Source organism: Pempheris klunzingeri, chromosome 18 (assembly GCF_042242105.1).
Source record: "Pempheris klunzingeri isolate RE-2024b chromosome 18, fPemKlu1.hap1, whole genome shotgun sequence".
Classification (NCBI taxonomy): Eukaryota; Metazoa; Chordata; class Actinopteri; order Acropomatiformes; family Pempheridae; genus Pempheris; species Pempheris klunzingeri.
In genome coordinates this window covers 9,596,719-9,611,848 of record NC_092029.1, presented here as the reverse complement: position 1 = coordinate 9,611,848, position 15,130 = coordinate 9,596,719, and the positions used below count along the sequence as shown (strand labels likewise).

Sequence of the window (15,130 nt, the reverse complement as noted above, 5' to 3'; positions counted from 1 at the left end):
GATATGTGATGGAAATGGAACATATTGCCCAAGTGAAAAGTAATGCACGAAACAGTCTCAACAATAAAATAGTGTTTACAGCTTTTCTCTTGCACTGTCCTTGCTTAACATAACCTTTTGCCATTCAAAGAACACAGACCTGGTGAACAAAAGAGAACAAGCCGAGCCAGGTATTAAGCACAGTGTGATACCAAATACTTTTTTTTTGCTTGTTTGTTTTCTGCTCTCTTGACGCTGTCAGATCTAGAGATGAATTAAATGTGCGTTGTGTCTATGCTACAACAAGGCTGAGGTGTGATTTTTCACACTTCTACACCGGAGTTATATTTCCTTTGAATTTCTTTTAAGCGCTTTCTGGTCAAATCTGTGCTGCCGATGCGGCCACAGAGTTCACTGTTCAATGAATCAGTGGCGGGCGAGAGGGATTTCTGAGAGAATTAATGTTGGGCTTATTAGATGGATTAAACAGATGGATGGACAGATTGCTAGAAGAATGAGCGGATCAGTGGATGGGTGCTTTGTTTAAATGATGAAGAAATTATATTATTAAATAGCCAGTAAACCTCATGGGTCGCATCCATCATATTTCCTCTGTAATTCAATTAGCCAATAATAAATTCTAGGATGTTCACAAAATGGTTGTTTATAAATGGATGACAAAAGTATCTATGGACACAAGTGAAAGCAAAGGATTGCGAATCTGTCAACAACAGCATGTAAATCTGAAAACAGATTAATCCCAGTGCAGTTGTAGAAGACAAAGCCTGTGTGCAAGTGGGTGAGGGGTGAACGCCATCCCAAAAGTTGGCAGTGGGTATGAGGTAATGTTTTACATAATTTGCTAAGGGCACAAGGCATCATGGGAAGAGTCTTTCACAGGAACTCACTCCCAGGGAGAAATGCAAAACCTACACCATTGGCAGTCTTTGACAGGTGGTCCAAACAACTAAAGTCAATGAAGAAGCACATGAGGTCCTTAAAGTGGCAATTGTAAATTTAAAAAGCAATACTTCTGAAATTAGATTAATAGCAATAGTGGCTTGTTTTAAAAGCTTAGTGACTACTAACTAAACTATTTAGATACAGTAGGTCTTCATTAAGCAAGCAGGTGTGGTAAAAACATTCTTTTTCTGGATTTGAATCCAGCAGAACACTAATAATGTAGAAATGTTGTGCATGTTTATATGCATGCGTTATCGGCTATTGTATTACTGTATTAGCAATTAATAAATGTGGGTTTATTTATAACCACACAGGATAATCACATACCACATAGGATCGCATTCACTACCTATTTGAGTTGGGATCAACCCTTCCCCAATGCAGGCCTTTACATAATTACATAGACACACACACATACAGACAACACACATTTTGGGCTGTCCCAACCTTGGATTTGAAAGCCTGGTGGGATGATATCTCAAGCCCAGGGACCATCATTAAAAATCATTCAAATGAGCCAACCTGTGCACACAAAGCTTTGCAAAGGGGGTAGCCATCACAATACCTGCCATTAACCTGTCCAATCGCGCCCATGCAAATGTCCTCAGCGAAGAGTCAATGGGAGTCAGGCTTCCTGCTCAAAGTACTATGGGGAATTTGCATACCCTGGCTGGCTTCCTTCATTTTGGGCTCAGATAACAAAATGCAGTTTTAATATTACCCTCGAGGGAAAAGAAACATTTGGGGTTTGTGCAGAAAAAACCTCAAGACACATACAAAGAAATACTACGGAGACAGAATTGCATTCAAATATTTGTTCATACTATACATCAAGTATGATTTAGGTTATTTATCTAACTTTTTTCAGCTATCATGTTAATAATGTTGTCAACACTGTTTATTGCCGATGTTCTTGTTCTTTTCTTGTGTTGTATCTCTTTTACTGACCTACTCTTCTTTCTGTGAAGGGCAACTTCTATTGCACCCTTGCACGATGGCAGCTATATACCTAAAATTTGATTTGAATAGATAAGAAGTACTACCTCCTCAAGGCAAAAATGACTGGAACAATGCTTGTGTACACAGGTGTGTATAAGATTTGAAAGCTGCAGGTGATTGCAGCCAGGCAACCGCAATGTGATGCATTATATCACAGGCCTGCAGCAGGATGAGAAGAAGTGGCACTAAAAATGAACAGTAACATATTTTAAATATTACAAATGCATTGCCTCTGAATCAACAAAGCTATTTTCTTCACTAGATTGCATGGACGATAGTGGATAGTACTTCATTTAGCCCATGTCCAATCCTGCAAATCTTAATATTTGTCTCTGTCTCAGTGCTTCACTTCACTGAGCACTCTGTCCACACTGTTGAATCAAATAGTGAAATTCACAGTCCATGTCCATGTGTGTATGTGTATGTGAAGCCCTCTATCAGGCCACTATTATGATGATGACTGGCCTGGGACAATAGGCTGCTCTGGGGTGATGGTAATTACAAGTGACCAGGACAATACGGTCGCGTATGGAGGAACTAATACAATGAGAAGACACATTTATACAAATAAAGCATTAACCCCCACCCTCCTCCCTGCAATGAATGGCTGAGCAAGGACAGCCCTGGCGCATGGAGGATGGAGAACTCAACCAAAACAAAATAATCACAGTACATGGTGGCCAGTTGATTCAATACAAACTAATGCAGAAGTTATGCAACACAGCTGAGTAAAAAGCATTATGGTAGGTTAGTGAAAAACTGGCTCAACTTGTTCCAATTTTGAATGTGGACTGTTTTTAAATAAATGCAAAGATATAATCATCAGGCTGCCTTTAAGAAACTCAATATGTCCACTGGGAGAACATGAGGGCAGTCATGCGTGCTTTAAATGCAGTTGTCCTGTGAGTTATGTGCAATAAATTCCCACAAAAAGTGCAAGTGTCACTGGATTTCTTTGACTTTCTTTGTCTGGGCGAGCACAAAAGCTCATTTTATCGCCGCGCGATAAGACCTTGGTCCTGCATATTTTATCGCCGACAAACATCTGTGTTTGTAGCACCAGCAGGCGCTCTACAAACAGGTAGCAGAGCGCAGAGACCATCGCAACTTCAACTTCCCTCCCACCCCCCATGCCAAAAAACCATTCCGCAATTGTTTACTTCGTCCAGACGCACACGTTTCCTTCTCCATTTCACCAGAAGAGAAGTAACTCACGAAAATTGTTGACAAAAAGCATGTAGCGCGGACAGCCGGGCAAAACGCGCCTTTGACAAGTCTAATGTGTAATGACCTGGCGCCTTCAGGAGCGCCTCGGAAATCTGGAACACATCTATTTTGTCACGCTGTAGCCCTCCTCACAGTGATCATCGAGGCGCCATAATAATCCCATAGAGACTCGATGTACCCATTTTGCATTTGCAGTATTTTATCAAGCCACTTTTTTATCACGAGTTTTTTTTTATTACGTACCTATACGGTGTAGATTTTGCATAGATAGATAGATAGATAGATAGATAGATAGATAGATAGATAGATAGATAGATAGATAGATAGATAGATAGAAAATATATCACAGGTGTCTTATCATTTGAATTGTTGTGTGCTATGGCCCAAAATCCTGACTTTTTCATAGATTGAATGGTCTTTTCCAAACCGCAAAGGCAAACGTCGGATGGCCCTGAAGTATACTGGACATGCGCAGTCGGCCGCACGCGTTCAGGAGCGCCAAATTTACCGGGATGCGGAGAGCAGCAGCAGCAGCAACAGGAGGAGGAGGAGGAGGAGGAGGAGCGATAGTAGAGGCTGCCGTAGTTTAAATTAATGTCACCCTGCGTCCTCGCCGGGAGAACAAACCCTGCGCTGATAGCGAAAGTACGTGCTCCGCGCAACCTGCGAGCCGCTCCACAGACAGTAACATGGCTCGGCGGCCGAGAAACAGGTGAGCCCACACAGACCAACCACCTCTTTAATTTGCATTTAACTTTCTCTTTCCCTCTATGTATGTGCGTGTTCTGTCTTACGAAGTTACAGCTTCTGCTCTCATGTTGGCGATCATCTCTGGTGGATACGGAGAGCTGGGGCGCAAATGGTGCATCTCACTGTCAGAGTTTCTGAGGGTTTTGTGTGCGTGTGTCACCGGCTCTTTATTTTTCTAAGCTCTCTTTGTGTTTGTGAACGACTACTTTTGTTTTGTTTTTTGTTTTTTTTGGCCGTTAAAGCTGAGTACTGGTGTCCGTGTCTCTTTAGCGCGCCCATGACAGGTGGTGGTCATCTGGCATGTGCGCTCCTCGCGCTGCTGTCACTGGTGAGAGGGAGAAAGGGTCTCTCTCTCTCTCTGTCTGTCTCTCGCCTGCTCTGTGTCACACACACACACACACACACACACACACACACACACACACACACATTAATAACATTAGGCGGGTGGACAGGCGCGTGCCACGCTGTGAGCTAGACAGTGCGCGGACATTGGTTTCAACAGGAGCCTATTTTAAGTCCAGAATCAGACACAATGCAGCATAGCGTTTATCTGTCTGCGGCTGAGGGCACTCACAGACCTGAATGTATTGCAACAAGCAATTTTAGTGTCCAGAATGTAGTTATTGATGGTTTTGAATATATATCTGTATGTCGGATTTCCCGGTGACCGTCGCTGCAGTCGGTCACACAGACACACGTGTTTTCATTTTCACTTGCAGGTTGGATTTTATTGACCGATCTAGATGGCACAAAGGTCGTTTTAAGCCCGTCTTGATGAAACTCTCGTACAAGTGTTGTGGCAGCATCTCTGGAGTTGAGGGGCGCGCTCTGCTATTTTGGAAACTGCGCTTTCACAGCGACCCCTGCGAGCACTAGTCTGGAGGACAGGCTGCATTTTTTCTTCTTCTTGGGTTTCCCTTGTCTTGATCCACGGATGAAAATAAATTAGATTAAAGCTTCACTCCTTCGCACCAGCTCACCGTTTTTGTACACTTTCCTGATGGGCATCTGTTTACTTACATACTTCCACATTATCACATCATTATGAACATGAGTTTGCTGTATGTGTTGTCTTTAGTTTGCTTGTTGGTTCAGGTGAAGTTCTCTGCAGTTGTAGTTCTTATTCAAAGTCTTTTTTCTAAAAAAAAAAAAAAAGCATGAGCATGGTTGGATTGTTAAAATGGAAAAATTCCAATGCCTTACAATTGAACATACATTGTATATTTTACTGTAGGGTCAGTGCTGTTAATCATGTAGTTACGCATTTAGTGGACAAAAATAAGGAAGATAATCCATTGTAAATATCCTGTTGTACAAACACACACACACACACACACACACACACACACACACAAACACACGTCTCAGTGGGTTTCCTTTTCACCTGTTGCTCTGTATGACATAGTACCCTACCTGGCTTCCACGTTGTCCATGCTCTACAGTATGATTGGTTAACTACCCCCTGCGTGTCAATGTGTGTGTGTGTGTGTGTATTTTAATGTGTGTGTGTGTGTGTGTGTGTGTGTGTGCATGCATGGCTGTGTTGTACAATGCCACTGCAGGTCTGAACACGCCAGGGTCACAAAATTATGATCGCATGTGCCAATCCCAGTATCTGTGGAAACCAAAAACATTGGAACCTGTTCATCCAACCTCCCCCCCCTCTCTCTCCCTACCACTAGCTGTTCTTCTCTTTCTCTCTCTTGTGGGTGTCTTGGCTAAGCGCCTGCACCCAAACCTTCAAGAATGACTGGTTCTGTCTGTGTTGACACCTGATGAGTTAAAAAGTTGGCCGAGTGCTTTATGTACTCTGTAAAGAGACAATTAGGGAGTAGTTTGGAAACTTATTGTGCTATTATTTACTTTGCCTTTATCTTGCACTAATCCTTTTCAGAGAGCCTCCACTCGTTTTTAAATGTCTTTTTGTCTCTTTCTCTCTGTCCACAGTGTTTATAGTAGTGAGGAGGATGAGGAGGAGAACGAGATGTATGAACATGATTATGATGGATCAATGGCAAAGACGGCGAAACGACACCTCGGCAAAACACGCTGGACACGAGAAGAGGTACGCACAGTCTAAACAACTCAGATCCTGCCATTCAATACTAAATGTTTAACACAGCCCGCATGCTAAATCTCAGGTTAGATTGCCCCCTGGGAACCTTGGAACGTGTCTTTTTATCGTCTGGTCTGACCACATTCATCGTTTCCTTTTAAATGGAAATGTTCATTGCAGTGGCATTTATATGTCTGATAAAATGGGATATTCATTCTCTTTTCTTTTCTTTTTTTTCAGGATGAGAAGCTGAAAAAACTTGTTGAGCTTCATGGATCAGAGGACTGGAAACTCATTGCGAGCTTACTAACTGTAAGTAATAGGTCTGTGCAGACATACATGCATGCACACAAGCAGCATTTGACATCATGGTCTTGTGGCAAAGTGGTGATAACTAATCCCTTTGCCCTCTGGCCCACCAGAACCGTACAGATGTGCAGTGCCAGCACAGGTGGCAGAAGGTTCTTAACCCTGAACTCATCAAAGGGCCATGGACCAAAGAGGAGGACCAGAGGGTAAGAAAAAGCCTTTTTGGATGCTTAAAATTCACATAGGACCAAATGGGTCACTCACAAATAATTGAAAATCAGTGATGAAACCACATGTCTTTATATATTATAGTTGAACCTTCACATAGCAACGTAGAGCCGCTTTTGATTTAGGACAGCTTAAAAACTAGTTGTATTTTATAAAATGTTGGGTTGTGTTGCATTTGGTAATTCTTTTGGAGTAATGTAGCTGGATACTTCTTAAAGGAAACAGGCAATCAGGTGTCATCCAGGGTAAAAAAAAAAAGCCATTACTTTATGTTCCTGTGTGATTAAAGCAACCATTCTGTAGCAACTCCCTGGCTGCTGTTGCACATTTTTAGTTTCCCAAAAAGTTGCCGTTACTCAACAGGTAGCATGTTTAGTCTCTTAAAACACGTGAAGCATTTAATGAACTAGTGCAAAGGAGTTATATTTCCACCCAGATGCCACTGTAATGATTAGCAGAGTGGCTAACGTTCCACTGGAAACTCCCTCGCAGCTCACCACCAGGTGTTCTCAATCTCCTCTACAAGTTGAAAGATAAAGAAAGAGGGCAGGAGGGAGGAGAGAAGCATTTAGTGACTCAATGTATAGGTTACTGAGATTTTTCTGGGTAACTAACAAGTTATTTCTTTATCATTTTCTCCCTTATCCTATCTATTCTACCCCTCATATACCTGTGACCTTTTTACTTTGTTTTTTCTCACTCTGTACCCCTTTACTTCTCCCTCTCCTCCCTGTTATTGCTCCTTCCTTCCTCTTTCCTCATGCACCTCCACTGCCATTTACTTCTCTTCCTTTTCAATGCTCTTCCTCCTCCCCTCTGGTCTTTCCTCTTTCTCCCCCCCCCCCCTCCCACACACACACACAAACACACACCAACCCCAGGTGATCGAGCTGGTCCAGAAGTATGGAGCCAAGCGCTGGTCGGTGATCGCCAAACACCTGAAGGGGCGTATCGGCAAGCAGTGCCGCGAGCGCTGGCACAACCACCTGAACCCGGAGGTGAAGAAGACATCGTGGACTGAGGAAGAGGATCGGATCATCTACCGGGCACACGAGAAGCTGGGCAACCGCTGGGCCGAAATCGCTAAGCTGCTCCCTGGCAGGTAAGGCAGAGAATGAAGAAGAGTGAAAGGTGGAAAAAGAGAAGCTAGATGAATCACTGAAAACCTTGTTGGTTGGCTGTGCAATGTTGCGGTTGAGAGGGTGAAATTGAGGGGAGGACGCTGAAGGAGGAATGAAAAGAGAAGAAACAAATGAGAAAAAAGATGAAGTGCGCGCACACAGCACATGAAAGATGTGAAGATGAGAAATGGAGTTGTAAATAGAGAAAGTGTTTCTGTTGTTTTGAAAGATAGGAATACAGAGTGATTGGAAGGAAAAAAGGTTAAAAGACAATGCAAGGACAGGGTGGTCTTCACAGAGAAAGGCCTAGAATCAAATGACAGAGACGAAGGGAATGAGAGAAAAAAGATACTTTAGTTTTGACATGATTGTAATTGCTGTGTACTGATAACCTTATCTAGTTTGTCTGTGTGCGTGCAAGTGTGTGTGTGACTGAGACCATGTCTATCTGTGGCAGCCTGTGTCTGTGTCTGTATTGATAGTGCTATCAAGTACCACTAGAGCTCCGGGATATCTTAGCATTTTGCATGCTTTGTTTTGTAATGAATAACCTGTAAGTCAATATGTGTTACTCCTGACATCCAGGACTGACAACGCCATAAAGAACCACTGGAACTCCACCATGAGGCGAAAGGTGGAACAGGAGGGCTATCTTCAGAGCACGTCAAAGAATAGCAGCTCCTCACTCTCCATCAGCCACAGCTACGTCAAGACCAACAATCACATCATGGGTTTCTCCCACCACTCGCCCAGTCACGCGCAGCTGCCTCCCCTGTCGCCGCTCAACTACACCTACATCACCGACACACACCGAGTGAGTAGTCCTTAAAACACAACTTGGGATATCGGGAGAAGTGCTAAGTGATGCTGATTGTGTAGCTGCAGGTAATAATAATAATAATAAATTTTATTTAGAGGCGCCTTTCTGGCACTCAAGGTCACCGTACAAGAAGACAGTAAAACAATAAAACAAACTCAAAGGTGACTCATGCTGCTTCTGATCGGCTCTATAGGTATCATTCCCCATGGCCTTGCATTTCTTGAACATTCCCCAGCACGGAACCGCTGCTATTCAGGTAAGAACAGCAAGTAAACGCAGCACAATAAGCAACAGGAGGCATTATAAGATGAGAACAAGAGCAGGCTTGAGTTATCACTAAAAACTGCCTCCCGCTGTCTTTTTCTCAGAGACACTATAGTGAGGAGGACCCTGAGAAGGAGCAGAGGGTGAAAGAGATCGAACGGCTGCTCATGTCAACAGAAGATGAGCTGCGAGGCCAGCCATCACTACCAGTGAGTCGCACGTGTGTGATTGTGTAACCATGGGAGAGCTTTGAGATGTTGAAGCGTGACAGCACAATTTATGAGCATGTGCGTTTGACCCTGCCTTAAGGACAATAGCTACATGTGTGTTTGTGTGAATAAGGAGGAGGAAACATCTGGGGGGTCTGTTTCTGCAAAAGTGATGAAATAGGACCTTATCACCCTTTTTGCGCGTGTGCATGACCCCTTGTGCAACCCTCTACACAACACGGCTGTCACTTACATTAAAGTTCCCTTTCTTCTTCTCTTTTTCTCATTTGTTAATTTTTACACCCCTTCCCTTATTGTCAGGCTTGCAGTTTCTCTCTTGTCCTTGTTTGACACTTTTTTTGACACCCTACTGTGCTCATATTTTTAGATGATTACTCTTTGACGTTAATTCCAGTCCTCAGCCTTTATATCCTTTTCTTCCCCAAGATGAATTCTCCATATCCAAGCTGGGCCACCCAGAGCAGCAGCTCAGAGAGCGTGGCAATGCTATTACCTCACCAGGCTGCCGCGCCTGCCCTGCCTCTCGACCAGAGCTGCCTACCTGAGGAGAGCGCCTCGGCAACACGTGCCCACAGCAATAACGGCCGCAACAACAATAACAACAACAACAACAACAGCAACAGCCATCACAGCAGTCCGACGTTCTCAAATACTATTCCAGAGTTCATGGAATCTGTCATTGATTCAGTAAGTATCTGCATTTAGTCTTGGGCTACATGTTAAGATCTCATTTAGTATAGAGATGAAAAAACATACTATAGCAAATAGCAGCACAGAGTTTACCAAATAGTGGGCCTTGACCCATATTTTCCCGCCCTTTTCCCAGAGCCTCTCCTCAGTGGATGAGGCCACTACCAGTGGGCTCTTGGATAGGACTGATCTCAGAACAGACAGGGTTTTGCCCAATCAGGGCTCAAGAACTGCTCACGGAGCATGGGCTGGTCTCATCTGCTCAACTCCCAAGCCTTCACCAGGCAGACACCTACCGTTTTCACCCTCACAGGTAGTTAAAGTAGCTGCGTGTGATCAGAATCCATCCAATCACCAGCCTGCCACCCGTTGATATCAACAACCAATCATTCAGAATTAGTGTCTCCATCTTTTCTTTTTTTTAATTTCAATCATTTTATCCATAACTTGTCCTTTGAAGCACCAGCCTGCTCTTCTTCTGCTCTTCCTCCTCATTTCGGTAGTTTCGACCAAACGTGCTCCCATGATCCTCCTCATATTGCTACTGCTTTAAAATACACCCGTCAAGCTACTTTGATTGATCGTTTTCCTTCCTTCGGTTTCACAGTTTCTCAACCAGTCAATGAGCTCAGAACACTCCGACAACGACAGTTTACCAATGAGCTCACCTGTGGACATCAAGCCCCTGATCGACCACGCTGCCAGGCCCCAGAAAGAGAATGAAATGTGAGTGGCTCTTTCTCCAATATGTTTTTATTATGCAGCTATGCAGAGTTTTGATAAGTAAGGCTTTACAAACCGTTGTTTTTCTCTCCCTCAGGTTCAGAACTCCAAACATTCGACGTTCGATCCTGGAGTCTTCTCCTTGTACACCCACACCTTTCAGGTCAGCCCTGGCCCTGCAGGAGACCAAGTATGGACCCCTCAAACTACTGGTGAGAAAGAGACTTCGAAAATATATACATACATGACGAGTCTTGAATTCTGCCATGCTTGCTATAGAGCCATTGTGACTCACTGCAGGATTTGTGTCCTTTCCAGAATGTCCCTTTGGAGCAGCAGATGGTAGAGTCCATCAAGCAGGAGCCTATGGAGTGTGCCATTGAGCAACCTCCTTTGAAAAAGATAAAACAAGAGGTACTTTCCACTCAACATAAGCACATACACATATGCAAAAAAACATGCAGACTAATGTGAGACTGAGAAGTTTTAGTTTGTATTTAGAGAAAGCAAGTCGAAAAAGTGGAAGGTACTTTCAGTTTGCAGTTGTGGTAGCAAATGAGGGTATATGATTTTTTCGGTTTTGCATCATGCTCTTGATCACTTTGTGGAACAACTGGGAGTTGCCGTTGTCAAGGAAGATCATTAATTATGTGGCCATGATGTGTTTTTCGGGTCCTAGGTGGAGTCCCCATGTGAGAGGAGCCCGTGTATGCAGTGGGAAGGACAAGACCTTCACACACAGCTCTTCTCCCCCAACGGCCCTGCACAGGAAGTACCGGTAAGCTCACAGTTGTTCATGTCTTGTAATGAATCTATCCTTGATTACTTGTAAATGTTCTAAAACCTTTATGTTTACCTCAAATAACAGTTTACCTCAGAATACATGGAAGACATCCCTCCCTCAGCTTGATTTTTCTCATTAAAAGATGTGTTTTTTTTTTCTCCAGGACCTACTTACTAGCTCAGTATTGAGTGAAGATGGACACAAAACCTACCACCTCCCTTGCAGAGGCATTGGCAGCCCACTACAAGTGTGTATAAGTTCATACGCATGTATTTACTGAGTTTAAAACGGTATAGACTGACATTGTGGTGATTGCATGTCAGCTCATCATCCTCGCTCTCTCTTGCCAGCAGCAGCTCAGTTCCTGGGAGCATGTGACCTGCGGGAAAACAGAGGAGCACGTTTTGGCCTCAGAGCAGAGCCACAAGTACATCAACACTTACTCCACGAGGACACTGGTCATGTAGACAGAGACACATGTTGATCTGGAAACATCGACAATCCCTGCACTGGACGCAGCGCCGCAGGTTACATATTTGTTGTGGTACAACAGTTGGGAGAGGCTCTATGCCATTGGTGTTTTTACACTCACACTTGTTGGATTTCAACCAACCAAAGACTATACATTTTTTTTGTTTTTGAAATCTTTTATATAGAATTTGCTTTTGGTTTTTAGAAATGAACATCCTATCATTTTTGGTCTTGTCATTGTATTATCATCAATGCTGTATTATAAATGGGAAATGGTGGCTATATAATTTGCATTGGGCTGTATTATTAATTCCGAATTTTTATATTAATATAAAGAACAAGTTGATTAATTTATTTCTTTCGCTTTGATGATGAGTTTGTTATTGTTGTTTTTTACAATTGGCCAATGGAGCAGTGTTTTAAGTTAAGTATTTAAGCCCTATTAGCATTATCATAAATCCAAAGGCATATTAATTCATTCAAAACTGACCTCTGTATTTCAGTCATAAACCGTTTGTTTTTTTTTTTTCTTTTTGTTATAGGCTACAATGGGTCTACTGAGAATTTCAAGTGTTTGATCTGTGCCACCTTATGTAAACACTTAACTACTGAGCAAGAACAGCTACATCTATTCTTACATAATTATTTAATCATGAATTGTCACGTTATTAACAACAGAAGGGGCCAGCCATATTAGTATTACCTGAAAACCACATTAGAAATTGAACTTTCATTTCAACTTTCAATTTATTTCTGGCCCTGTATGGGGGAACATTCAATGAACAAACATTACATTTGTTAAAATGTGTGTGTATATATATATATATATATATATACATATATATATATAGAATATTTGTACATCCTAAATGAGCGTCTATATGTTTGACCCAGTGAGAGTAAAACCAAGCTGCACTTGAATTGTATATTCTCCATAAAAAGTGAGAGTCCTAAACACTGATGTTTTATATTACGCTACAAACGACAGCCCAGTTGAAACTTTTGTATTTTATATTGTTTTTGAACATTTCTTTGCATAGTTTTGTATTGTTTTGTAACGCATTTTCAATCAGCATTTTGTTATCTTACTAAGACTGCAGTAGCCCATGTCAAACACTTAGCAGACAATCTTTTTATACATTTAATGCCTTGTTTTTATACTAGCTTTTGAGCAAAAATAATTTTATAAATTTATACATGCCAAGTTTTCATGTTTTTATACTTTTATATACTGCCTAGTAAATAAAGTGTGTTGTTTTTGTACAGCCTTGTGTTGAGTGTAATTGTTGGAATATTACTTTAAAGAACTTAACATAATATCTTAAGTTATCTTAAGTACTAGTGGCAATTCAAACACTCCCCTTGAAAGACAATACACAAACATTTCCATGTATTTAAGCTGTAAATATGCTTTAATTAGTCACAACTTTGCTACAAATAGCCTATAGTGGTTTAAATTTCAAGTATAAATACCACTGCAAAGGCACACGATTGTCTAGAGCGATCCATTTGTTTAGCATAAATAAATGATTTGCTCACCAGTGTCTCCAAAGTGGAATCTATCTCTAGTAAGCAAATTTCTGTGAGGACTGTAGAATTCAAATACTCCCCTCCCCTTTCACACACACACACACACACACATACACACACACACAGTCCCGGAGATACAAAGGCTTGTTGTCTTAAAGTTGTGCAGAGCATATCATAAAACTCTCCCTCCATCTGCCAATACATGAGTGTAAGTTTACCACCAGGCAAAAGTAAATGTACCCAACTGTTGCACCACTGACATGCACGTTCCATAAAAACAGCTCTTTTAAACAGATCGTCTTACTTCAGGCGTACGTGAAAATGCACTGTGCACAATTAGTGTATAAAACACTATAGTCCTCATTATTCTCCAAAAACACACACGCGCACACAAGTATGAGCTTCACATTTACTCTCTTGAGGACACTTGTTTTCCTGTGAGGCCATGACAGCCAAGGGGCCCAGACTCAGACCAGCAGCTATATTTACAGCCCCTCCCTCCCTCCCTTTTTCCCTCCCTCCAGCCACCTGCACCCCCACCTCACCCTGATCCACCACAGTGCCCTCAAATATAGATTGCCATCTCGAAGTATGAGTCTCAGAGGGATACATTAACAGAAATGACATTCATCATGGCGGACGCAGCTAACAGGAACTGTGACATTTAAGCCAGGGCCAAACAGAAATAGTTTCCTCGGGGGTGCATGCATGCAAGTGACATAAGTGATATAGATATTCATGTATTTAAGAGAACATGTGAGTTCAACTATTGCACTATTAATGGTGTAAACTGACAGCAAAGAGACCAGAGCAAGTTTGATGGGGGTTGTTCAAATTCAGAAGATGGGTTTGAAATTCCCTGTTAGCAATTGCAGTGTATGTGGTTTTGTGTGTGTGCGCGTGTGTGGGTGTGTGTCTGTGTGAGTAGGTGGCTGATGGGTGTCTTGTGGAAGGAGGCCAGAGCAAGATGCAGACTTTCACATTGGGAATTTCACCATCTTTTACTACACCCAAAAGAAAAAAAAAAAAAAAACCCAAAGCCCCAAACCCCAGGAGATTTACAGACACCTGCTTCCACTGAGTGAGAAGGCAGCTGCCTTGAGTGTATGTGTGTGTGCCTGTGTGTGTGTGTGTGTGAGTGTGTGTAGGGATGGTGGTTTATTGACAACAATATAGACAATGGATATTATGAGACGTAAGTGTCTCTCATAATATTTGTCCTGTGAATTGTTTTCTCCTTTAAATAAGTGAAACATGAAACAGTACACGAGGAATGTGTTATCATCAACAGCGCAGTGCAGCAGTCATTTGAGAGGGGCAACAGGAGAGTGTGATAATGCACAATATCATAAAAACATTGGGTTAAAATGCATTCACACTGATATTGAATTTTGCCAGGTCATTTCAGTTCAGAATAGTGTTTTTGTCCCCAATGGACAAACAGACAGAAAAACAACACAAAAAAGTGTAATTGAAAGTAAATGTAAAAGAACACTAAACAATTAGTGAAAAAAGTGTCATATAAGCAAGTAAAAGGCGAAACAAAGTCATTTAAAAAGAAAAATATACAACAAACGCAAATCCTCAAGTTGTACTCAGGTTACAATGGGCACTCCGTACCTTTTTATTATGGATACATGACAAAATTCAGAATAACATAAGATGACAAAGGCTGTTGTGGTTCACATTTAGGTGTGTAAAAAGGTGCAACCACTGTTGTCTAAGTTTAAATGACTCCTAGTTCAGTTCTCTATAGAACATCCACTAACCTTTCAGCAAAGGAGGAAATAAAAAATGTCTTCCATAGTGTTCCCCTTTGCAATGGTGTAGCCTAATTTCTCTGGTTTAGCTTTTGGTCCAGAGATGCCATGGCAACAAGGATGTGTGAACTTTGCAGTAAAGTAAGACAAGTCAAGAAAGGCACGACTCCTCGATGTAGCGCTTAAAGAAGTTTTTTGAACGCAAAGAGGAGTTTCAGATTTT

At 42.0% G+C, this 15,130-nt stretch overlaps 1 protein-coding gene across 4 annotated transcripts; it reads left to right on the top strand.

The window, feature by feature from the left end:
- The first annotated feature begins 3,764 nt into the window (after positions 1–3,764).
- myb (v-myb avian myeloblastosis viral oncogene homolog) lies at positions 3,765–12,882 on the top strand. Of its 4 annotated transcripts, none has more exons than XM_070849547.1 (16): positions 3,765–3,880; positions 5,869–5,986; positions 6,218–6,289; positions 6,400–6,492; positions 7,396–7,616; positions 8,221–8,449; positions 8,649–8,711; positions 8,824–8,928; positions 9,376–9,636; positions 9,776–9,952; positions 10,247–10,365; positions 10,460–10,574; positions 10,681–10,776; positions 11,042–11,140; positions 11,310–11,393; positions 11,500–12,882. In XM_070849547.1, the coding sequence occupies exons 1-16, from the start codon at positions 3,858–3,860 to the stop codon at positions 11,611–11,613; spliced, it is 1,989 nt and encodes a 662-aa protein (XP_070705648.1). In that variant the 5' UTR covers positions 3,765–3,857; the 3' UTR covers positions 11,614–12,882. The 4 variants fall into 4 exon arrangements, with proteins under 4 accessions (XP_070705648.1, XP_070705647.1, XP_070705650.1 ...); XM_070849546.1 differs by having other exon boundaries at positions 11,497–12,882; XM_070849549.1 differs by lacking the exon at positions 9,776–9,952 and having other exon boundaries at positions 3,843–3,880.
- Positions 12,883–15,130: the final 2,248 nt, after the last annotated feature.

Excerpts from the sequence above, each read along its gene's own strand:
- myb (XM_070849546.1), top strand. The coding sequence starts at position 3,858 with ATGGCTCGGCGGCCGAGAAACAG. Across the intron at positions 7,617-8,220 it reads GCTAAGCTGCTCCCTGGCAG|GACTGACAACGCCATAAAGA; the intron begins GTAAGGCAGAGA and ends CCTGACATCCAG. Across the intron at positions 10,777-11,041 it reads TGAAAAAGATAAAACAAGAG|GTGGAGTCCCCATGTGAGAG; the intron begins GTACTTTCCACT and ends TTCGGGTCCTAG.